Consider the following 27,363-nt stretch of genomic DNA (forward strand, 5'->3'; position numbering starts at 1 on the left):
AGCTATGGTAGAGATATACAGATATACAGTATGATACAGGTACTGACCAGCTATGGTAGAGATAAACAGTATGATACAGGTACTGACCAGCTATGGTAGAGATATACAGTATGATACAGGTACTGACCAGCTATGGTAGAGATATACAGTATGATACAGGTACTGACCAGCTATGGTAGAGATATACAGATACACAGTATGATACAGGTACAGACCAGCTATGGTAGAGATATACAGTATGATACAGGTACTGACAAGCTATGGTAGAGATATTCAGTATGATACAGGTATTGACCAGCTATGGTAGAGATATACAGTATGATACAGGTACTGACCAGCTATGGTAGAGATATACAGTATGATACAGGTACTGACCAGCTATGGTAGAGATATACAGATATACAGTATGATACAGGTACTGACCAGTTATGGTAGAGATATACAGTATGATACAGGTACTGACCAGCTATGGTAGAGATATACAGTATGATACAGGTACTGACCAGCTATGGTAGAGATATACAGTATGATACAGGTACTGACCAGCTATGGTAGAGATGTACAGATATACATTATGATACAGGTACTGACCAGCTATGGTAGAGATATACAGTATGATACAGGTACTGACCAGCTATGGTAGAGATATTCAGTATGATACAGGTATTGACCAGCTATGGTAGAGATATACAGTATGATACAGGTACTGACCAGCTATGGTAGAGATATGCAGTATGATACAGGTACTGACCAGCTATGTTTGAGATATACAGATATACAGTATGATTAAGGTACTGACCAGCTATGGTAGAGATATACAGTATGATACAGGTACTGACCAGCTATGGTAGAGATATACAGTGTGATACAGGTACTGACCAGCTATGGTAGAAATATACAGTATGATACAGGTACTGACCAGCTATGGTAGAGATGTACAGATATACAGTATGATACAGGTACTGACCAGCTATGGTAGAGATATACAGATATACAGTATGATACAGGTACTGACCAGCTATGGTAGAGATATACAGTATGATACAGGTACTGACCAGCTATGGTAGAGATGTACAGATATACAGTATGATACAGGTACTGACCAGCTATGGTAGAGATATACAGTGTGATACAGGTACTGACCAGCTATGGTAGAGATATACAGTATGATACAGGTACTGACCAGCTATGGTAGAGATATACAGATATACAGTATGATACAGGTACTGACCAGTTATGGTAGAGACATACAGTATGATACAGGTACTGACCAGCTATGGTAGAGATATACAGTATGATACAGGTACTGACCAGCTATGGTAGAGATGTACAGATATACAGTATGATACAGGTACTGACCAGCTATGGTAGAGATATACAGATATACAGTATGATACAGGTACTGACCAGCTATGGTAGAGATAAACAGTATGATACAGGTACTGACCAGCTATGGTAGAGATATACAGTATGATACAGGTACTGACCAGCTATGGTAGAGATATACAGTATGATACAGGTACTGACCAGCTATGGTAGAGATATACAGATACACAGTATGATACAGGTACAGACCAGCTATGGTAGAGATATACAGTATGATACAGGTACTGACAAGCTATGGTAGAGATATTCAGTATGATACAGGTATTGACCAGCTATGGTAGAGATATACAGTATGATACAGGTACTGACCAGCTATGGTAGAGATATACAGTATGATACAGGTACTGACCAGCTATGGTAGAGATATACAGATATACAGTATGATACAGGTACTGACCAGTTATGGTAGAGATATACAGTATGATACAGGTACTGACCAGCTATGGTAGAGATATACAGTATGATACAGGTACTGACCAGCTATGGTAGAGATATACAATATGATACAGGTACTGACCAGCTATGGTAGAGATGTACAGATATACATTATGATACAGGTACTGACCAGCTATGGTAGAGATATACAGTATGATACAGGTACTGACCAGCTATGGTAGAGATATTCAGTATGATACAGGTATTGACCAGCTATGGTAGAGATATACAGTATGATACAGGTACTGACCAGCTATGGTAGAGATATACAGTATGATACAGGTACTGACCAGCTATGGTAGAGATATACAGTATGATACAGGTACTGACCAGCTATGGTAGAAATATACAGTATGTTACAGGTACTGACCAGCTGTGGTAGAGATATACAGTATGATACAGGTACTGACCAGCTATGGTAGAGATGTACAGATATACAGTATGATACAGGTACTGACCAGCTATGGTAGAGATATACAGATATACAGTATGATACAGGTACTGACCAGCTATGGTAGAGATAAACAGTATGATACAGGTACTGACCAGCTATGGTAGAGAAATACAGTATGATACAGGTACTGACCAGCTATGGTAGAGATATACAAATATACAGTATGATACAGGTACTGACCAGCTCTGGCAGAGATATACAGTATGATACAGGTATTGACCATCTATGGTAGAGATATACAGTATGATACAGGTACTGACCAGCTATGGTAGAGATATACAGTGTGATACAGGTACTGACCAGCTATGGTAGAGATATACAGTATGATACAGGTACTGACCAGCTATGGTAGAGATATACAGATATACAGTATGATACAGGTACTGACCAGTTATGGTAGAGATATACAGTATGATACAGGTACTGACCAGCTATGGTAGAGATATACAGTATGATACAGGTACTGACCAGCTATGGTAGAGATATACAGTATGATACAGGTACTGACCAGCTATGGTAGAGATGTACAGATATACATTATGATACAGGTACTGACCAGCTATGGTAGAGATATACAGTATGATACAGGTACTGACCAGCTATGGTAGAGATATTCAGTATGATACAGGTATTGACCAGCTATGGTAGAGATATACAGTATGATACAGGTACTGACCAGCTATGGTAGAGATATACAGTATGATACAGGTACTGACCAGCTATGGTAGAGATATACAGTATGATACAGGTACTGACCAGCTATGGTAGAAATATACAGTATGATACAGGTACTGACCAGCTGTGGTAGAGATATACAGTATGATACAGGTACTGACCAGCTATGGTAGAGATGTACAGATATACAGTATGATACAGGTACTGACCAGCTATGGTAGAGATATACAGATATACAGTATGATACAGGTACTGACCAGCTATGGTAGAGATAAACAGTATGATACAGGTACTGACCAGCTATGGTAGAGATATACAGATATAGAGTATGACTCAGGTACTGACCAGCTATGGTAGAGATATACAGTAGGATACAGGTACTGACCAGCTATGGTAGAGAGATACAGATATACAGTATGATACAGGTACTGACCAGCTATGGTAGAGATATGCAGTATGATACAGGTACTGACCAGCTATGTTTGAGATATACAGATATACAGTATGATTAAGGTACTGACCAGCTATGGTAGAGATATACAGTATGATACAGGTACTGACCAGATATGGTAGAGATATACAGTGTGATACAGGTACTGACCAGCTATGGTAGAAATATACAGTATGATACAGGTACTGACCAGCTATGGTAGAGATGTACAGATATACAGTATGATACAGGTACTGACCAGCTATGGTAGAGATATACAGATATACAGTATGATACAGGTACTGACCAGCTATGGTAGAGATATACAGTATGATACAGGTACTGACCAGCTATGGTAGAGATGTACAGATATACAGTATGATACAGGTACTGACCAGCTATGGTAGAGATATACAGTGTGATACAGGTACTGACCAGCTATGGTAGAGATATACAGTATGATACAGGTACTGACCAGCTATGGTAGAGATATACAGATATACAGTATGATACAGGTACTGACCAGTTATGGTAGAGACATACAGTATGATACAGGTACTGACCAGCTATGATAGAGATATACAGTATGATACAGGTACTGACCAGCTATGGTAGAGATGTACAGATATACAGTATGATACAGGTACTGACCAGCTATGGTAGAGATATACAGATATACAGTATGATACAGGTACTGACCAGCTATGGTAGAGATAAACAGTATGATACAGGTACTGACCAGCTATGGTAGAGATATACAGTATGATACAGGTACTGAGCAGCTATTGTAGAGATATACAGATATACAGTATGATACAGGTACTGACCAGCTATGGTAGAGATATACAGATATAGAGTATGACTCAGGTACTGACCAGCTATGGTAGAGATATACAGTAGGATACAGGTACTGACCAGCTATGGTAGAGATATACAGATATACAGTATGATACAGGTACTGACCAGCTATGGTAGAGATATGCAGTATGATACAGGTACTGACCAGCTATGTTTGAGATATACAGATATACAGTATGATTAAGGTACTGACCAGCTATGGTAGAGATATACAGTATGATACAGGTACTGACCAGCTATGGTAGAAATATACAGTATGATACAGGTACTGACCAGCTATGGTAGAGATGTACAGATTAACAGTATGATACAGGTACTGACCAGCTATGGTAGAGATATACAGATATACAGTATGATACAGGTACTGACCAGCTATGGTAGAGATATACAGTATGATACAGGTACTGACCAGCTATGGTAGAGATGTACAGATATACAGTATGATACAGGTACTGACCAGCTATGGTAGAGATATACAGATATACAGTATGATACAGGTACTGACCAGCTATGGTAGAGATATACAGTATGATACAGGTATTGACCAGCTATGGTAGAGATATACAGTATGATACAGGTACTGACCAGCTATGGTAGAGATATACAGATACACATTATGATACAGGTACTGACCAGCTATGGTAGAGATATACAGTATGATACAGGTACTGACCAGCTATGGTAGAGATATACAGTATGATACAGGTACTGACCAGCTATGGTAGAGATATACAGTATGATACAGGTTCTGACCAGCTATGGTAGAGATATACAGATATACAGTATGATACAGGTACTGACCAGCTATGGTAGAGATATACAGATATACAGTATGACTCAGGTACTGAACAGCTATGGTAGAGATATACAGTAGGATACAGGTACTGATCAGCTATGGTAGAGATATACAGTATGATACAGGTATTGACCAGCTATGGTAGAGATATACATTATGATACAGGTACTGACCAGCTATGGTAGAGATATACAGTGTGATACAGGTACTGACCAGCTATGGTAGAGATATACAGTATGATACAGGTACTGACCAGCTATGGTAGAGATATACAGATATACAGTATGATACAGGTACTGACCAGCTATGGTAGAGATATACAGATATACAGTATGATACAGGTACTGACCAGTTATGGTAGAAATATACAGTATGATACAGGTACTAACCAGCTATGGTAGAGATATACAGTATGATACAGGTACTGACCAGCTATGGTAGAGATATACAGTATGATACAGGTACTGACCAGCTATGGTAGAGATATACAGATATACACTATGATACAGGTACTGACCAGCTATGGTAGAGATATACAGATATTCAGTATCATACCGGTATTGACCAGCTATGGTAGAGATATACAGTATGATACAGGTACTGACCAGCTATGGTAGAGATATATAGTATGATACAGGTACTGACCAGCTATGGTAGAGATATACAGATATACAGTATGATACAGGTACTGACCAGCTATGGTAGAGATATACAGATATACTGCATGATACAGGTACTGACCAGCTATGGTAGAGATATACAGATATACAGTATGATACAGGTACTGACCAGCTATGGTAGAGATATACAGATATACAGTATGATACAGGTACTGACCAGCTATGGTAGAGATATACAGATATACAGTAGGTACTGGTACTGACCAGCTATGGTAGAGATATACAGATATACAGTAGGATACAGGTACTGACCAGCTATGGTAGAGATATAGAGATATACAGTAGGATACAGGTACTGACCAGCTATGGTAGAGATATATCAGTCTGTTTATACAGACCTACGAAGCCATTTATGCTGTGATCATGATACTGTGTTGAGATGAATACAATATGATAGGACTGAATCAGACCTGGGACACCAGGTGAGTGAGGTGGACCAGGTATCTGGCCAATCACTGAATGAATCAGTCACTTTACTCTCAGGTCTGGAGTTGAGTAATTAGCCGTAGATAGAGCTAGAAAGAGATATATGACTCTTGGGATGCTGTGCAACAATAAACCTGTTCCATTTCACTTTACACCAATGATAGCACACCGAAACCATTCCACTATTGTCTATGTATATCTCCCCAGATATAGGCTCTGAGCTAGTTTGTCTGGGCTCTTTACTGCCAGCCACAGGCAGGTGTGTGTGTGTGTGTGTATTTACTGCCAGCCACTGGCAGGTGTGTGTGTGTGTTGACGGCCAGGCACGGCCAGCTCAGACCATCAGGTTTTAAGTGGTGGTTGACTGCAGATGGCACACACACACACACACACACACACACTTACGGTCGTAGGACTTTAATGACCACATTAAGGTGTACTGTCCACACTTCAGCTCTTCAGAGAGAGAGAGAGGGCAGAGAGGGAGAGAGAGAGAGAGAGAGAGAGAGAGAGAGAGAGAGAGAGATAGAGAGAGAGAGAGAGAGAGAGAGAGGGCAGAGAGAGAAAGGGCAGAGAGTGAGAGAGAGAGAGAGAGAGAGAGAGAGAGAGAGGGCGGAGAGGGAGAGAGTGAGAGAGAGAGGGCAGAGAGATAGGGCGGGGGGAGGCAGAGGGAGAGGCTAGGGAGGGCAGAGAGGGAGAGAGAGAGAGAGGGCAGAGAGGGAGTGAGAGAGAGGGCAGAGAGGGAGAGAGAGAGCAGAGAGAGAGAGGGAGAGAGCAGAGTCGGCAGAGAGTGAGAGAACAGAGAGAGAGAGAAAGAGAGAGGGCAGAGAGAGAGAGAGAGAGAGAAGGAGTGGGACACTGAGTCTTTGTCTGTAGTGTTGTCGTGTACAGAGAGAGAGACTGAGTCTCTGTCTGTAGTGTTGTCGTGTACAGAGAGAGAGACTGAGTCTCTGTCTGTAGTGTTGTCGTGTACAGAGAGAGAGACTGAGTCTCTGTCTGTAGTGTTGTTTTATGCAGAGAGAGAGACTGAGTCTCTGTCTGTAGTGTTGTCGTGTACAGAGAGAGAGACTGAGTCTCTGTCTGTAGTGTTGTCGTGTACAGAGAGAGAGACTGAGTGTCTGTCTGTAGTGTTGTCGTGTACAGAGAGAGAGATTGAGTCTCTGTCTGTAGTGTTGTCGTGTACAGAGAGAGAGATTGAGTCTCTGTCTGTAGTGTTGTCGTGTACAGAGAGAGAGACTGAGTCTCTGTCTGTAGTGTTGTTTTATGCAGAGAGAGAGACTGAGTCTCTGTCTGTAGTGTTGTCGTGTACAGAGAGAGAGAGACTGAGTCTCTATCTGTAGTGTTGTCGTGTACAGAGAGAGAGACTGAGTCTCTGTCTGTAGTGTTGTCGTGTACAGAGAGAGAGAGACTGAGTCTCTGTCTGTAGTGTTGTCGTGTACAGAGAGAGAGACTGAGTCTCTGTCTGTAGTGTTGTCGTGTACAGAGAGAGAGACTGAGTCTCTGTCTGTAGTGTTGTTGTGTACAGAGAGAGAGACTGAGTCTCTGTCTGTGGTGTTGTCGTGTACAGAGAGAGAGACTGAGTCTCTGTCTGTAGTGTTGTCGTTTACAGAAAGAGAGAGACTGAGTCTCTGTCTGTAGTGTTGTCGTGTACAGAGAGAGAGACTGAGTCACTGTCTGTAGTGTTGTCGTGTACAGAGAGAGAGACTGAGTCTCTGTCTGTAGTGTTGTCGTATGCAGAGAGAGAGACTGAATCTCTGTCTGTAGTGTTGTCGTATGCAGAGAGAGAGACTGAGTCTCTGTCTGTAGTGTTGTCGTGTACAGAGAGAGAGACTGAGTCTCTGTCTGTAGTGTTGTCGTATGCAGAGAGAGAGACTGAGTCTCTGTCTGTAGTGTTGTCGTGTACAGAGAGAGAGAGACTGAGTCTCTGTCTGTGGTGTTGTCGTGTACAGAGAGAGAGAGACTGAGTCTCTGTCTGTAGTGTTGTCGTGTACAGAGAGAGAGACTGAGTCTCTGTCTGTAGTGTTGTTGTGTACAGAGAGAGAGACTGAGTCTCTGTCTGTAGTGTTGTCGTGTACAGAGAGAGAGACTGAGTCTCTGTCTGTAGTGTTGTGGTGTACAGAGAGAGAGACTGAGTCTCTGTCTGTAGTGTTGTCGTGTACAGAGAGAGAGACTGAGTCTCTGTCTGTGGTGTTGTCGTGTACAGAGAGATAGAGACTTAGTCTCTGTCTGTAGTGTTGTCGTGTACAGAGAGAGAGACTGAGTCTTTGTCTGTAGTGTTGTCGTGTACAGAGAGAGTGACTGAGTCTCTGTCTGTAGTGTTGTCGTGTACAGAGAGAGTGACTGAGTCTCTGTCTGTAGTGTTGTCGTGTACAGAGAGAGAGACTGAGTCTGTCTGTAGTGTTGTCGTGTACAGAGAGAGAGACTGAGTCTCTGTCTGGAGTGTTGTCGTGTACAGAGAGAGAGACTAAGTCTCTGTCTGTAGTGTTGTCGTGTACAGAGAGAGAGACTGAGTCTTTGTCTGTAGTGTTGTCGTGTACAGAGATAGAGACTGAGTCTCTGTCTGTAGTGTTGTCGTGTACAGAGAGAGAGACTGAGTCTCTGTCTGTAGTGTTGTGGTGTACAGAGAGAGAGACTGAGTCTCTGTCTGTAGTGTTGTCGTGTACAGAAAGAGAGAGACTGAGTCTTTGTCTGTAGTGTTGTCGTGTACAGAGATAGAGACTGAGTCTCTGTCTGTAGTGTTGTCGTGTACAGAGAGAGAGACTGAGTCTCTGTCTGTAGTGTTGTGGTGTACAGAGAGAGAGACTGAGTCTCTGTCTGTAGTGTTGTCGTGTACAGAGAGAGAGACTGAGTCACTGTCTGTAGTGTTGTCGTGTACAGAGAGCACAGACGTCCTTGACTGAATAGAGAAACTCTGCTTGTTTTGTCATTTGTAATCAAGTTGAAGGTGAGATGGACAACGGTCTTACTAACACCGTGCTTTAATAAAGGGCTTTTCTCAGATAGTACAGTCAGTTGTCAAGTCAGTTGTCAAGCTGACACCAACAGGTATTACATATGTGACCCTTATGACGATGGGTTGAAGTGGTATCAATACTACTGCATTAGGTCAGTACTACTGCATTAGGTCAATGCTACTGCATTAGGTCAATACTACATTTTTTTACATTTTACATTTTAGTCATTTAGCAGACGCTCTTATCCAGAGCGACTTACAGTAGTGAATGCATACATTTCATACATTTTTTCCCCGTACTGGTCCCCCGTGGGAATCGAACCCACAACCCTGGCGTTGCAAACACCATGCTCTACCAACTGAGCCACACGGGACCACACTGCATTAGGTCAATACTACTGCATTAGGTCAATACTGCATTAGGTTAATGCTACTGCATTAGGTCAATACTACTGCATTAGGTCAATACTACTGCATTAGGTCAATACTACTGCATTAGGTCAATGCTACTGCATTAGTTTACTGCTACTGCATTAGGTCAATACTACTGTATTAGGTCAATACTACTGCATTAGGTCAATGCTTCTGCATTAGGTCAATACTACTGCATTAGGTCAATACTACTGCATTAGGTCAATGCTACTGCATTAGGTCAATACTACTGCATTAGGTCAATACTACTGCATTAGGTCAATGCTTCTGCATTAGGTCAATACTACTGCATTAGGTCAATACTACTGCATTAGGTCAATGCTTCTGAATCAGGAGAAAGACACATTGAGAGTTGTGTGAGTGTACAAGACTAGATAGTCAAGGACCAGATGGATGGTCCTCCAGAGGGTATCCCAGCTGCCCCGGTGTAGTCGGTCCTACCACAGAGCAACAGCCAGATAGAGAGAGCCAAACAGATGGGTACAGGAGATAGGAGAGGAGACCCCAAATCAGCACTTTTAAAGTCCTCAAGGACAAAGTTACTCTGACTAACACCTGTTTCACCACTCTCTCTCTCTCTCTCTGTCTCTCTCTCTCTCTCTCTCTCTGCTCTCTCTCTCTCTCTCTCTCTCTCTCTCTCTCTCTCTCTCTCTCTCTCTCTCTCTCTCTCTCTCTCTCCCCTCTCTCTCTCTCTCTCTCTCCCTCTCTCTCTCTCTCTCTCTCTTTCTCTCTCTCTCTACCACCCCCCACCCCTACACTCTCTTTCTTGCCCTCTCTCCTTCTCTCTCTCTCTCTCTGTGTCTTTCTCCCTGTGTTACAGGATCAGCTATAAGACAGCGTACCGTAGGGGTGTGAGGACTATGTACAGAAGGCGTTCTCAGTGTTGCCCAGGCTTCTACGAGAGTGGAGACCTGTGTGTCCGTAAGTAACAGTCCTCTATCTCCTGTCTCTTCTTTACACAATTCTGGTTGGAAGATTGCGGAATCAGGAGGGAATAAGCAGGAAATGTGGGAATCCTCCAACAGGGATTTCTGGAAAATCTGGGAATGTTGGAACAGCAACCGTACTTGTCTCCCATCTTACTGGTCCATCTTAATAAGCAACAGTTTTGTAGTGTCCATGAATAGGGAATGGTCTTTATCCATGTAATAGAGTCATGAAAGAGACTCTACAACAACTCTTCTCTTAGATATTCATACTCTCTGCCAGATCTTCCTCACAATCAGCCAAATCCAAATCCTTTTATGTTTTTATTCATTTATTCCCTTTTTATATCAGTCAAATGTATTCAATACTTCATCTGACCAGCTCCAAGCTTTAGTTTTTCAGCACTGCAATATGTTTAGGCTGATCCCCCTGCTACTGGGACACCATTGGTGATATAACCTCAGATCTACTGGGACACCATTGGTGATATAACCTCAGATCTACTGGGAAACCATTGGTGATATAACCTCAGATCTACTGGGAAACCATTGGTGAGCTCACCTCAGATCTACTGGGAAACCATTGGTGATATAACCTCAGATCTATTGGGAAACCATTGGTGATATAACATCAGATCTACTGTGAAACCATTTGTCACGCCCTGACCTGAGAGAGAGGGTTTGTTTCTCTATGTGGTTAGGTCAGGGTGTGGGGTGAGCCTTCTATGTTTTTGTATTTCTTTGTTTTGGGCCGAGTATGATTCCTAATCAGAGGCAGCTGTCTATCGTTGTCTCTGATTAGGAATCATACTTAGGCAGCCTGTTCCCCACCTGTGTTTGTGGATTATTGTTATTTCTGTGTGTGTACGGCACAGTGCGTTACGTTTCTTGCTGCATACCTGTTTATTGTTTTGGTTTCGGTTTCCTTCAATAAAGATGTGGAATTACCAGGGGAATTTGAAGACAGGGAATTTGAAGATTGCACTCGTGACACCATTGGTGATATAACCTCAGATCTACTGGGAAACCATTGGTGATATAACCTCAGATCTACTGGGAAACCATTGGTGATATAACATCGTCAGAGTTAAAAGACCTGCATTACTACAGTAACGCAGTTTTCTTCAGCTCTGTATTGATATGGACTGTGTTAGAGATCCTCACCACCTACAGCCACGTACTGTGGCCTTTAGGGAATCACTGGGTTCTTTAACTAACAATACGGCTGAGGATTTCTTTGAAAGATGAATCATCGAAGCCTCGTATTGAAGCGAGTTCATCTCAAACGCCCCGAGAGGGAGGAGAGAGTATAGAGTGTATTAGAAATAAAAAGAGAGAGGAAGTTGATTGAAGGATATCTTTAGCCTCTCCTTTCTGTCATAGATTCTAAGTCATTATTCATTAGTGATTTATTCATTTTAAGTCTAACTTCACAATTAAATGCATGTTTAATCATTTCAATACATTGGCTTTTATCACGTTTTCTAATAATTACACCATTATTTTCATTGTGTCAAAACTAACTCATAAATCTCCAATGCTCTACTGTACATCTCTATTAGAGATATAAGTACATCTTGAAAACAACCTAACGTTCTCTCTCCACCCAAAGCTGAATGGAGCCCTATTCCCTATATAGTCCACTACTATAGACCAGAGTCCTATTCCCTATATAGTTCACTACTATAGACCAGGGCCCTATTCCCTGTATAGTCCACTACTATAGACCAGAGTCCTATTCCCTATATAGTGGTACTACTATAGACCAGAGCCCTATTCCCTATATAGTGCCACTACTATAGACCAGAGCCCTATTCCCTATATAGTGGTACTACTATAGACCAGAGCCCTATTCCCTATATAGTGGTACTACTATAGACCAGGGCCCTATTCCCTATATAGTCCACTACTATAGACCAGAGTCCTATTCCCTATATAGTTCACTACTATAGACCAGGGCCCTATTCCCTGTATAGTCCACTACTATAGACCAGAGTCCTATTCCCTATATAGTCCACTACTATAGACCAGAGTCCTATTCCCTATATAGTGCACTACTATAGACCAGGGCCCTATTCCTTATATAGTCCACTACTATAGACCAGGGCCCTATTCCCTATATAGTGGCACTACTATAGACCAGAGCCCTATTCCCTATATAGTGGTACTACTATAGACCAGAGCCCTATTCCCTATATAGTGGTACTACTATAGACCAGAACCCTATTCCCTATATAGTACAATATTATAGTCCAGAGCCCTATTCCCTATATAGTGGTACTACTATAGACCAGAGCCCTATTCCCTATATAGTGCACTACTATAGACCAGAGACCTATTCCCTATATAGTGGTACTACTATAGACCAGAGCCCTATTCCCTATATAGTGGTACTACTATAGACCAGAGCCCTATTCCCTATATAGTGGTACTACTATAGACCAGAGCCCTATTCCCTATATAGTGCACTACTATAGACCAGAACCCTATTCACTATATAGTGGTACTACTATAGACCAGAGCCCTATTCCCTATATAGTGGTACTACTATAGACCAGAGCCCTATTCCCTATATAGTGGTACTACTATAGACCAGAGCCTATTCCCTATATAGTGGCACTACTATAGACCAGAGCCCTATTCCCTATATAGTGGTACTACTATAGACCAGAGCCCTATTCCCTATATAGTGCTGCTACTATAGACCAGAGCCCTATTCCCTATATAGTGTACTACTATAGACCAGAGCCCTATTCCCTATATAGTGGTACTACTATAGACCAGAGCCCTATTCCCTATATAGTGGTACTACTATAGACCAGAGCCCTATTCCCTATATAGTGCACTACTATAGACCAGAACCCTATTCCCTATATAGTGGTACTACTATAGACCAGAGCCCTATTCCCTATATAGTGGTACTACTATAGACCAGAGCCCTATTCCCTATATAGTGGTACTACTATAGACCAGAGCATATTCCCTATATAGTGGCACTACTATAGACCAGAGCCCTATTCCCTACATAGTGGTACTACTATAGACCAGAGCCCTATTCCCTATATAGTGCTGCTACTATAGACCAGAGCCCTATTCCCTATATAGTGTACTACTATAGACCAGAGCCCTATTCCCTATATAGTGGTACTACTATAGACCAGAGCCCTATTCCTTATATAGTGGTACTACTATAGACCAGAGCCCTATTCCCTATATAGTGTACTACTATAGACCAGAGCCCTATTCCCTGTATAGTGTACTACTATAGACCAGAGCCCTATTCCCTATATAGTGGTACTACTATAGACCAGAGCCCTATTCCCTATATAGTGGTACTACTATAGACCAGAGCCCTATTCCCTATAAAGTGCTGCTACTATAGACCAAAGCCCTATTCCCTATATAGTTGTACTACTATAGACCAGAGCCCTATTCCCTATATAGTGCTGCTACTATGGACCAGAGCCCTATTCCCTATATAGTAGTACTACTATAGACCAGAGCCCTATTCCCTATATAGTGGTACTACTATAGACCAGAGACCTATTCCCTATATAGTGGTACTACTATAGACCAGAGCCCTATTCCCTATATAGTGGTACTACTATAGACCAGAGCCCTATTCCCTATATAGTGCTGCTACTATGGACCAGAGCCCTATTCCCTATATAGTAGTACTACTATAGACCAGAGCCCTATTCCCTATATAGTGGTACTACTATAGACCAGAGCCCTATTCCCTATATAGTGGTACTACTATAGACCAGAGCCCTATTCCCTATATAGTGGTACTACTATAGACCAGAGCCCTATTCCCTATATAGTGGTACTACTATAGACCAGAGCCCTATTCCCTATATAGTGGTACTACTATAGACCAGAGTCCTATTCCCTATATAGTGCTGCTACTATGGACCAGAGCCCTATTCCCTATAAAGTGCTGCTACTATAGACCAAAGCCCTATTCCCTATATAGTTGTACTACTATAGACCAGAGCCCTATTCCCTATATAGTGCTGCTACTATGGACCAGAGCCCTATTCCCTATATAGTAGTACTACTATAGACCAGAGCCCTATTCCCTATATAGTGGTACTACTATAGACCAGAGACCTATTCCCTATATAGTGGTACTACTATAGACCAGAGCCCTATTCCCTATATAGTGGTACTACTATAGACCAGAGCCCTATTCCCTATATAGTGCTGCTACTATGGACCAGAGCCCTATTCCCTATATAGTAGTACTACTATAGACCAGAGCCCTATTCCCTATATAGTGGTACTACTATAGACCAGAGCCCTATTCCCTATATAGTGGTACTACTATAGACCAGAGCCCTATTCCCTATATAGTGGTACTACTATAGACCAGAGCCCTATTCCCTATATAGTGGTACTACTATAGACCAGAGCCCTATTCCCTATATAGTGGTACTACTATAGACCAGAGTCCTATTCCCTATATAGTGCTGCTACTATGGACCAGAGCCCTATTCCCTATATAGTGGTAGTACTATAGACCGTAGTGCTCTACATAGGGAATAGGGTGCCAGCTGGGACACGGCCCTGGTGTCTCCTTGATCTTAGATCCAGCCGTTAACTAACATACATGGATGATCCAGTCTACAGACTAAACTGAATGAGACAGTGTTTGTTCTCTCAGGTCATAAAGCAATAGAGGAATGAATGAGAGGAGGAGAGAGAGATGGGCCCGGGAGGGCCGTGATTAGAGGTTGTTTTGTTTCTGCTTGTAAAAAAAGATTTTTTTAAAGACCGGTTCCTCCTGGAGTGCTAGTCGGTCCCCTGGGGGTCGAGGGAGACAAACAGGAGCAGATGTTATTGGCTGTGTGTAGGGGAGTGAGGGTGAAGGGTACGTGCGTGTGTGTGTGTGTGTGTTTGTGTGTGTGTGTGTGTGTGTGTGTGTGTGTGTGTGTGTGTGTGTGTGTGTGTGTGTGTGTGTGTGTGTGTGTGTGTGTGTGTGTGTGTGTGTGTGTGTGTGTGTGTGTGTGTGTGTGTGTGTGTGTGTGTGTGTGTGTGTTTCATTGCTTGCTGTTTGGGGTTTTAGGCTGGGTTTCTGTATAGCACTTTGTGTCATCAGCTGATGTAAAAAGGGCTTTATAAATACATGTGATTGATTGTGTGTGTGTGCTGGGGTGTGGGGGCTGTAATGTTAAGTGCGGTGGACAGGTATTTTATTGTACTAGACTCTAACCACCATGGACTAATGGAAAGGTTTCCTCTTCTGATAGGAGACTGGAGGTTAGAGGTTTCCTCTTCTGATAGGAGACTGGAGGTCAGAGGTTTCCTCTTCTGATAGGAGACTGGAGGTTAGAGGTTTCCTCTTCTGATAGGAGACTGGAGGTCAGAGGTTTCCTCTTCTGATAGGAGACTGGAGGTTAGAGGTTTCCTCTTCTGATAGGAGACTGGAGGTCAGAGGTTTCCTCTTCTGATAGGAGACTGGAGGTTAGAGGTTTCCTCTTCTGATAGGAGACTGGAGGTTAGAGGTTTCCTCTTCTGATAGGAGACTGGAGGTCAGAGGTTTCCTCTTCTGATAGGAGACTGGGGGTTAGAGGTTTCCTCTTCTGATAGGAGACTGGGGGTTAGAGGTTTCCTCTTCTGATAGGAGACTGGAGGTTAGAGGTTTCCTCTTCTGATAGGTGTCACGCTCTGACCTAAGAGAGCTGTTTTTTCTCCGTTTTTTTCTCTGTTTAGTTAGGTCAGGGTGTGATATGGGTGAGCATTCTATGTTTTTCGTTTCTATGTTTAGTTCTTGTTTTTCTATTTCTATGTTGGAGTTTTGGGAAGAAATCCAATTAGAGGCAGCTGGTTCGCGTTGTCTCTAATTGGAGATCATATTTAAGTTGTTTTTTTCTATTGTGTTTTGTGGGTAGTTGTTTTCCGTTTTGTATATTTTACCTGACGGAACTGTTGGTGGTCGTTTTTTGTTTTTGTTACGTGTTTCATTAAAAAAGTAAATATGAGCACTATACACGCTGCGCCTTGATCTCCTTTAGATGACCAATGTTACAGAACTACCCACCACGATTGGATCAAGCGGCGTGCCCGGGCAGCGATGGATACCTGGTCTAATGAGGATTGGATCGAAAGATCGAAAGGAGAAACTGGACTTGGAGCCAGGTAATAGACAGGTATCGTAGCCTACCGGGGAGGAACGAGAGGCAGCCCTAAACATTTTTTTGGGGGGCACACGGGTAGTTTGGCGGGGCCAGGGGGGAGACCTGAGCCAACTCCCCGTGCTTATTGTGGTGAGCATGTGCCTGCCTCTCGCACTCTCCCTCCAGTGCGCCTCCATAGCCCAGTACGTCCTGTGCCTGCTCCTCGCACTCTCCCTCCAGTGCACCTCCATAGCCCAATACGTCAGGTGCCTGCTCTGTGCACCCGGTCCTCAGTGTGTCTCTCCAGTCCGGTGAGACCTGTTCCAGCTCCACGAGAAAAGCCTCCAGTGATAATCTATGGTCCGAAGCCTCTAGAGATGATCCATGGCATGAAGCCTGTAGTGATGATCCATGGCCCGGAGCCTGTAGGGATGTTCCATGGCACGAAGCCTCCAGAGGTAATCCATGGCCCGGAGCCTGTAGAGATAATCCATGGCAAGAAGCATGTAGGGATTATCCATGGTCCGGAGCCTGTAGGGATAATCCATGGAAAGAAGCCTGTAGGAATGATCCATGGGCCGGAGCCTGTAGAGATGATCCATGGCATGGAGCCTGCAGCAACGGTCCCTAGTCCGGAATCTATAATGACGCTTCCCAGTCCGGAGCCTCCGGCGACACTCCTCAGTCCAGAGCCTCTGGCGACGCTCACCAGTACGGAGCCTCCAGCGACGCTCCCCAGTCCGGAGCCTCCAGCGACGCTCCCCAGTCCGGAGGCTCCAGCGACGCTCCCCAGTCCGGAGCCTCCAGCGACGCTCCCCAGTCCGGAGGCTCCAGCGACGCTCCCCAGTCCGGAGGCTCCAGCGACGCTCCCCAGTGCTCCAGCGACGCTCCCCAGTCCGGAGCCTCCAGCGACGCTCCCCAGTCCGGAGCCTCCAGCGATGCTCCCCAGTCCGGAGGCTCTAGCGACGCTCCCCAGTCCGGAGGCTCCAGCGACACTCCCCAGTCCGGAGGCTCCAGCGACGCTCCCCAGTCCGGAGGCACAATTGAGAGCATCCTGTCGGGCTGTATCACAGCCTGGTATGGCAACTGCACCGCCCTCAACCACAAGGCTCTCCAGAGGGTAGTGAGGTCTGCGCAACGCATCACCAGGGGCAAACTACCTGCCCTCCATGACATCTACGGCACCCGATGTCACAGGAAGGCCAAAAAGATCATCAAGGACAACAACCACCCGAACCACTGTCTGTTCACACCGCTATCATCCAGAAGCCGAGGTCAGTACAGGTGCATCAAAGCTGGGACCGAGAAACTGAAAAACAGCTTCTATCTCAAAGCCATCAGACTGTTAAACAGCCATCACTAACTCATCACTGCCTACACTGAGACCCAATCACTGGCCACTTTAATAAATGGATCAGGAGTCACTTTAAACAATGCCACTTTAAATAATGCTACTTTAATAATGTTTACATTATTATTATTAAATCTTACATTACTCATATCATATGTATATACTGTATTTTATACCATCTATTGCACCTTGCCTATGCCGTTCGGCCATCGCTCATCCATATATTTATATGTACGTATTCTTATTCCATCCCTTTAGATTGTGTGTATTAGGTAGTTGTTGGGGAATTGTTAGATTACTTGTTAGATATTACTGCACTGTCGGAACTAGAAGCACAAGCATTTCGCTACACTCGCATTAACATCTGCTAACCATGTGTGTGTGACCAATAACAATTTGATTTGATCATCATCAAGTCTTGTCGCTTGTGGTTAATTCAAATCAAAATCAAATCAAAATGTTAATTGTCACATGCGCCGAATACAACAGGTGTAGATCTTACCGTGAAATGCTTACTTACAAGCCCTTTAACCTGTTGAGGACAGCCAACAGCCAATGGCATCGCACGGCGTGAAATACAAAACCAACTAAAATACCACAATTCAATTTTCTCAAACAATCAACTATTTTACACCATTTTAAAGATAAGACTCTCGTTAATCTAACCACATTGTCCGATTTCAAAAAGGCTTTACAGCGAAAGCAAAACATTAGATTATGTTAGGAGAGTACATAGGCACAAATAATCACACAGCCATTTTCCAAGCAAGCATATATGTCACATAAACCCAAACCACAGCTAAATGCAGCACTAACCTTTGATGATCTTCATCAGATGACACTCCTAGGACATTATGTTATACAATACATGCATGTTTTGTTCAATCAAGTTCATATTTATATCAAAAAACAGCTTTTTACATTAGCATGTGATGTTCAGAACTAGCATACCCACCGAAAACTTCCGGTGAATTTACTAAATTACTCATGATAAACGTTGACAAAATACATAACAATTATTTTAAGAATTATAGATACAGAACTCCTTTATGCAATCGCTATGTCCGATTTTAAAATAGCTTTTCGGCGAAAGCACATTTTGCAATATTCTGAGTACATAGCTCGGCCATCACGGCTAGCTATTTTGACATCCACCAACTTCGGGGTCACCTAAACTCAGAATTACTATTAGAAAAATTGGATTACCTTTGCTGTTCTTCGTCAGAATGCACTCCCAGGACTTCTACTTCAACAACAAATGTTGTTTTGGTTCCAAATAATCCATAGTTATATCCAAATACCTTTGTTTTGTTAGTGCGTTCAGGTCACTATCCGAAGGGTAACGCGCGAGCGCATTTTGTGACAAAAAAAATCAAAATATTCCATTACCGTACTTAGAAGCATGTCAAACGCTGTTTAAAATCAATTTTTATGCTATTTTTCTCGTAAAATAGCGATAATATTCCAACCGGGCAACGTTGTATTCATTCAAAGACTGAAAGAAAAACATGGCGAGTTCTCGTGATCGCGCATCTCCAGTCTCACTGTCCCCAGGCTGACCACTTACAAACTCTGCTCCTATACTTTGCCCAGAGACAGCAGACACCCCATTCCACTTTCTGGCAGCTTTAGAGAGCCAATGGAAGCCTTAGAAAGTGTCACGTTACAGCACAGATACTCTAATGTCGATAGAGATGCAACAGAAGGACAACAAGTTGTCAGACAGGGCACTTCCTGTATGGAATCTTCTCAGGTTTTGGCCTGCCATATGAGTTCTGTTATACTCACAGACACCATTCAAACAGTTTTAGAAACTACTACCATTACCACTAGTATAATTTCTACCTCTAATATCTCTACGACTACCATTACCACTAGTATCATTTCTACCTCTAATATCTCTACCATTACCACTAGTATCATTTATACCTCTAATATCTCTACTACCATTACCACTAGTATCATTTATACCTCTAATATCTCTACTACCATTACCACTAGTATCATTTATACCTCTAATATCTCTACTTCCATTACCACTAGTATCATTTATACCTCTAATATCTCTACTACCATAACCACTAGTATCATTTCTACCTCTATTATCTCTACTACCATTACCACTAGTATCATTTATACCTCTAATATCTCTACTACCATTACCACTAGTATCATTTCTATCTCTAATATCTCTACTACCATTACCACTAGTATCATTTATACCTCTAATATCTCTACTACCATAACCACTAGTATAATTTATACCTCTAATATCTCTACTACCATTACCACTAGTATCATTTCTACCTCTAATAGCTCTACTACCATTACCACTAGTATCATTTCTACCTCTAATATCTCTACTACCATTACCACTAGTATCATTTCTACCTCTAATATCTCTACCATTACCACTAGTATCATTTATACCTCTAATATCTCTACTACCATAACCACTAGTATAATTTCTACCTCTAATATCTCTACTACCATTACCACTAGTATCATTTCTACCTCTAATATCTCTACCATTACCACTAGTATCATTTCTACCTCTAACATCTCTACCATTACCACTAGTATCATTTCTACCTCTAATATCTCTACTACCATTAACACTAGTATAATTTCTACCTCTAATATCTCTACTACCATTACCACTAGTATCGTTTCTACCTCTAATATCTCTACTATTATTACCACTAGTATCATTTCTACCTCTAATATCTCTACTACTACCATTACCACTAGTATCATTTCTACCTCTAATATCTCTTCTACCATTACCACTAGTATCATTTCTACCTCTAATATCTCTACCATTACCACTAGTATCATTTCTACCTCTAACATCTCTACCATTACCACTAGTATCATTTCTACCTCTAACATCTCTACCATTACCACTCCTATCATTTCTACCTCTAATATCTCTACCTTCTTAAACTATAACTAAGTTATAACTAACTGTCACCCACACCATTACATTAGTACTACAACTACCATCACCACTACCATCACTAAACTAATACCATTACTATCACCCCTACTATGCGTACCACTACCATCACCACTACCATCACCACTACCATCACTAAACTAATACCATTACTATCACCCCGACTATGTGTACCACTACCATCACTAAACTAATACCATTACTATCACCCCTACTATGTGTACCACTACCATTACCACTACCATCACCACTACCATCACCACTACCATCACTAAACTAATACCATTACTATCACCCCTACTATGCGTACCACTACCATTTGGAATAATAATCACAATAATATTAATAACCATAATACTAATAATAATTAAGTTACTGTTTACTATGCATATGTTATCATACAGTGTCCCTCAGGCTATGGCAGGCAAATACATATTTGGCTGGAAGAGGAGCCGTTGCTCCTTCGCCCATGAGTATTTTTAGTTTTTCCTCTGGGTTTAATAAGATACAATTTGGAATAAATGTAGCAATTTCTGTGAATAATGAATCTCTTGGTGAGGAATATTTGTCACAGTAAAGGAGAAAGTGCATCTCTGTTTCTACCTCCCGTGTTGTTCAGTGACCACATACACGCTCCTCTTTGGGTAGCCATGTCGTTTTATGTCGGATGGTTTCTATTGCCAATTGGTGGTCACTCAGCCTGTACTTGGTAAGGATATGACTCTGTCTCTCTCTGTCAGCCTGTACTTGGTAAGGATCTGTCTCTGCTTCGTATCTCTGACAGAGTAGATATAATCAGCCAATTCATATTCTCTGTTTAGGTCGGCTTTTAGATTTTCTTTCATTTTTCCGGTGTTGTAAATATGAGTCCTTTGATTGGTTCATGATTTTGTTTATTTTGATTCTTTCTTTTTAAGCAGACTCGCTCTCTCTCTCTCTCTCTCTCTCTATCTGTGTCTTCCCCTATGCAGTGGTGTAAAGTACTTTAAAAAACTACTTAATTAGTTTTTTAGGGTATCTGTACTTTACTTGACTATATATATTATTGACAACTTTTACTTTTACTTCTCTACATTCCTAATAAAAATTATGTACTTTTTACTCCAACTATTTTCCCTGACACCCAAATGTACTCGTTACATTTTGAATCCTAGCAGGACAAGAAATTGTCTAATTCACACACTTGTCAAGAGAACATCCCTGGTCGTCCCTACAGCCTCTGATCTGGCGGACTCACTAAACACACGCTTGGTTTGTAAATGATGTCTGAGTGTTGGAGCGTGCCCTTGGCTTTCCGTAATTATCCCTCTTGTTTCGGTCCTGTTCTGTTCCAGGACCAGGAGGCTTAGATACTGCTGAAATGACTCAGCTACTTAACTCTGTATTGAAGTCTATATTCAAATGTATTTGGGATTTGTGTGTGTTTATGAGAGAGAGAGAGAGAGAGAGAGCCATATGGAGTGTATGTGAGATGTATGCATTTAGACTGAGTGTTTTATACGAGTTTGAGTATACACATGTATGCATAACATACGCATGGTCAAGTGCATGTCTGCAGCAGTTCCACAGTCAAGGGAAAAGGTTGCATGATGCTTTAACCAGTGAACCATTGATGTTCTGTCCTGTGATACTTTTCTATGTAATCTACAGTATGATGGAAGTGTTCAATACCCCACGCTGCTACTGTCAGATATCACAGCCAGACCTAACTAAGATACCTCCTAGAGGGTTGATATACAATATTAATACCACACACCACTCATACATGCTCCCACACCAGTTAGAGGGGATATTTAATAAAGCCAAGAAGCTCTAATCCAAAGTGTATATTTTACATTTCACTTTTAATGAGTAGGAAAGATGATTAGACTTTTTTTAAAGGATTTTCAGTCTTTAGATTCCCCCCGTCCCCCCCCACCGCCAACTCAACTTTCAACGCTTTGTTGCGGCGTGTTTTAAAACACTTCAATGGTTTATTCAACTTTTCAAATGGATGTCGTTGGAGGTGGAGGACAGCAGAGGGGGAGGAAACGGGATCTGTTTGGATGTCGTTGGAGGATAGCAGAGGGGGAGGAAACGGGATCTGTTTGGATGTCGTTGGAGGACAGCAGAGGGGGAGGAAACGGGATCTGTTTGGATGTCGTTGGAGGATAGCAGAGGGGGAGGAAACGGGATCTGTTTGGATGTCGTTGGAGGATAGCAGAGGGGGAGGAAACGGGATCTGTTTGGATGTCGTTGGAGGATAGCAGAGGGGGAGGAAACGGGATCTGTTTGGATGTCGTTGGAGGATAGCAGAGGGGGAGGAAACGGGATCTGTTTGGATGTCGTTGGAGGATAGCAGAGGGGGAGGAAACGGGATCTGTTTGGATGTCGTTGGAGGATAGCAGAGGGGGAGGAAACGGGATCTGTTTGGATGTCGTTGGAGGATAGCAGAGGGGGAGGAAACGGGATCTGTTTGGATGTAGTTGGAGGACAGCAGAGGGGGAGGAAACGGGATCTGTTTGGATGTCGTTGGAGGACAGCAGATGGGGAGGAAACGGATCTGTTTGGATGTCGTTGGAGGATAGCAGAGGGGGAGGAAACGGGATCTGTTTGGATGTCGTTGGAGGACAGCAGAGGGGGAGGAAACGGGATCTGTTTGGATGTCGTTGGAGGATAGCAGAGGGGGAGGAAACGGGATCTGTGTGGATGTAGTTGGAGGATAGCAGAGGGGGAGGAAACGGGATCTGTTTGGATGTCGTTGGAGGACAGCAGAGGGGAGGAAACGGGATCTGTTTGGATGTTGTTGGAGGACAGCAGAGGGAGAGGAAACGGGATCTGTTTGATGGAGGTGACAGTTACTGGTTTTGATCCATGTGGTGTTCATGTGGTGTTCAGAGGGAAGTCACTTTTTGATAACTCTTTTAAGGAGAGCTCTTTTTATTCTTTGATTGAGAGCTTGTGTGTGTCTGAGTGTGTCTGTGTGTGTTGTGTGTGTGTGTGTGTGTGAGTGTCTGAGTGTGTGTGTGTGTGTGTGTGTGTCTCTGAGTGTGTGTGTGTGTCTGAGTGTGTGTGTGTGTTGTGTGTCTGTGTGTGGTGTGTGTGAGTCTGAGGGGTGTGTGTGTGTGTGTGTGTGTGTGTGTGTGGTGTGGTGTGTGTGTGTGTGTGTGTGTGTGTGTGTGTGTGTGTGGTGTGTGTGTGTGTGTGTGTGTGTGCTGAGTGTGTGTCTGAGTGTGTTTGTTTGTCTGAGTTTGTGTGTGTGTCTGAGTGTGTGTGTGTGTGTGTGATGTCATAGAAGGCCCTTCTTGCCATGTCTCTCAGATCGTTCACAGCTTTGTGGAAGTTACCTGTGGCCCTGATGTTTAGGCCGAGGTATGTATAGTTTTTTGTGTGCTCTAGGGCAACGGTGTCAAGATGTAATTTGTATTTGTGGTCCTGGAGACTGGACCTTTTTTGGAACACCATTATTTTTGTCTTACTGTCAGGGCCCAGGTCTGACAGAATCTGTGCAGAACACCTAGGTGCTTCTGTAGGCCCTCCTTGGCTGGGGACAGAAGCACCAGATCATCACCAAACAGTAGACATTTGACTTCAGATTCTAGTAGGGTGAGGCCGGGTGCTGCAGACTGTTCTAGTGCCCTCGCCAATTGGTTGATATATATGTTGAAGAGGGTGGGGCTTATTTTGTATTATTTTTTTTTATTTAACCTTTATTTAACTAGGTAAGTCAGTTAAAAACAAATTCTTATTTACAATGACGTCCTACTCCGGCCAAACCCGGACGACGCTGGGCCAATTGTGCACCGCCTTATGGGACTCCCAATCACGGCCGGTTATGATACAGCCTGGAATCCAACCAGGGTCTGTAGTGACGCCTCTAGCACTGAGATGCAGTGTCTTAGACCGCTGTGATACTACAGCCTGGAATCCAACCAGGGTCTGTAGTGACGCCTCTAGCACTGAGATGCAGTGTCTTAGACCACTGTGATACAGCCTGGAATCCAACCAGGGTCTGTAGTGACGCCTCTAGCACTGAGATGCAGTGTCTTAGACCACTGTGATACAGCCTGGAATCCAACCAGGGTCTGTAGTGACGCCTCTAGCACTGAGATGCAGTGTCTTAGACCACTGTGATACAGCCTGGAATCCAACCAGGGTCTGTAGTGACGCCTCTAGCACTGAGATGCAGTGTCTTAGACCACTGTGATACAGCCTGGAATCCAACCAGGGTCTGTAGTGACGCCTCTAGCACTGAGATGCAGTGTCTTAGACCACTGTGATACAGCCTGGAATCCAACCAGGGTCTGTAGTGACGCCTCTAGCACTGAGATGCAGTGTCTTAGACCACTGTGATACAGTCTGGAATCCAACTAGGGTCTGTAGTGACGCCTCTAGCACTGAGATGCAGTGTCTTAGACCACTGTGATACAGCCTGGAATCCAACCAGGGTCTGTAGTGACGCCTCTAGCACTGAGATGCAGTGTCTTAGACTGCTGCGTCACTCGGGAGCCCCAGCTTAAGGTGCATCCCTGTCTCACACCACGGCCCTGTGAAATGAAATGTGTGTGCTTTTTGCCAACTTTAACCGCACACTTGTTTGTGTACATGGATTTTATAATGCCATATGTTTTTCCCCCAACACTACTTTCCATTAATTTATATAGCAGACCCTCATGCCAAATTGAGTCAAAGGCTTTTTTGAAATCAAGAAAGCATGAGTGTAACGATCGTCGTGCAGGAAGGAAGAAGTGGACCAAGGCGCAGCTGGGAGCGAACTCATGTTATTTATTACAGACTGAAATAACACGGTCAAAACAGAGAATAAACGTATCGCTACTGCTCCAACAAAAAGAGACAACAACCCACAAACATCATGGGGGGAAAAGGAACTTAAATATGATTCCCCAATCAGAGGCAACTAGTGACAGCTGTCTCTGATTGTGAATCGACAGAACCCAACATAGAAATACGCCCCAAAGCAAGGCTATACCAAAAACATAGAAAATAAACTATAGAAATGCCACACCCTGACCAAAATAGAAGAGTTCACCTGGTCAGGGCGTGACAGTACCCCCCCTCCAACGGTGCGTACTCCCGGCGCACCAACCTAAAGTCTATTAGGGGGGGGACCCGGGTGGGCGCCTCACCCTCGGTGGAGGCTCTGGCCCCGGGCGTGTTTCTCCCCCTGCCTCCACCCTAGCCCTACCCCTCTGGCCCGGACTGGACCACGGTGGAGCGGCATGCTCAGGCTCCGGAGCGGAGCTGCCGACCGGAACAGGACTGGTCACCGGTGGACCGGACACAGGCCGTGCCGGACTGTGGACACGCGCCGTGGGCCTGGTGCGGGGAACAGGGACGGGCCGGACAGGACCGGGGACACGCACCACCAACCTGGTGCGGGGAGCAGGGACGGGCCGGACTGGACTGGGGCCACGCACCACTGGCTTTGTGCGGGGAGCAGGGACTGGCCGGACTGGACTGGGGACGCGCACCACTAACCTGGTACGGGGAGCAGGGATGGGCCGGACAGGACTGTGGACACGCACCACTAACCTGGTGCGGGGAGCAGGGACGGGCCGGACTGGACTGTGACCGCACACCGGCGACACAGTGCGCATAAGCGGCGCCGGATATCCTGGACCGAGGAGGCGCACTGGAGGTCTGGAGTGCACAGCTGACATCACCCGTTCTGGCTCAACACCCACCTTAGCCTGGCAAGTGTGGAGCGCTGGCACAGAACGCACTGGGCTGTGCAGCCGTACCGGAGACACAGTGCGCGTCCTCGGCGCAGGATACATCGGACCGAGAAGGGGCACCGGAGGCCAGGAGCGCTGAGCCGGCACAACACGTCCTCGCTGAACACTCCCCCTAGCCCGGCAAATGTGGGGCGCTGGCACAGAGCGCACTGGGCTGTGCAGGCGCACTGGCGATACCGTGCGCACCTCTGCCACCCAAGGCTCTTCCTCCACGCTGTCCCTACGCAGGTCCTCCAGGACCTGCCACATCTCTGCCTCCTCCTTCGCCATTATCCCCCACGAGAGCAGTGGTCTGGGCTCTTCCTCTGCCCTTCCGGACCACCCCATTAGCCCCCCCAAAAAACTTTCTTGGGGGTGTCTTCCGGGCCTCCTCGACCGCCGCCTGCGACTCCTTCCACCGGCTGGAATCACCTCCTCGACCTGGGAATCCTTCCGCCAGGGTCCTTTCCCCGACATGATCTCCTCCCAGGTCCAGAACTCCTTTCCCTCGCGAGCCCATCTCTCGCGCTCCTTTTCCTCCCGCTGCTTGGTCCTGGTTTGGTGGGTTGTTCTGTAACGATCGTTGTGCAGGAAGGAAGAAGTGGACCAAGGCGCAGCTGGGAGCGAACTCATGTTATTTATTACAGACTGAAATAACACGGTCAAAATAGAGAATAAACGTATCGCTACTGCTCCAACAAAAAGAGACAACAACCCACAAACATCGTGGGGGGAAAAGGAACTTAAATATGATTCCCCAATCAGAGGC

The 27,363-nt window shown here is 44.1% G+C and overlaps 1 protein-coding gene and 1 non-coding gene across 2 annotated transcripts in view; one reads left to right on the forward strand and one right to left on the reverse strand.

The window, feature by feature from the left end:
* Positions 1-9,393: 9,393 nt before the first annotated feature.
* Positions 9,394-9,469, reverse strand: trnaa-ugc (transfer RNA alanine (anticodon UGC)). Its single transcript has one exon. It is a non-coding gene; the product is annotated as a tRNA-Ala (tRNA).
* An 876-nt stretch (positions 9,470-10,345) lies between these two features.
* LOC106592139 (multiple epidermal growth factor-like domains protein 10) overlaps positions 10,346-27,363 on the forward strand; it is a 665,433-nt gene continuing 648,415 nt past the window's right edge. Inside the window, exon 1 of the mRNA XM_082958003.1 lies at positions 10,346-10,446. Within this exon, the coding sequence (XP_082814129.1) occupies positions 10,386-10,446 (61 nt within the window). The 5' untranslated portion in view covers positions 10,346-10,385. The remainder of the gene's footprint in view (positions 10,447-27,363) is intronic.

The sequence above is a fragment of the Salmo salar genome, chromosome 11 (assembly GCF_965601325.2).
Source record: "Salmo salar chromosome 11, fSalSal1, whole genome shotgun sequence".
Classification (NCBI taxonomy): Eukaryota; Metazoa; Chordata; class Actinopteri; order Salmoniformes; family Salmonidae; genus Salmo; species Salmo salar.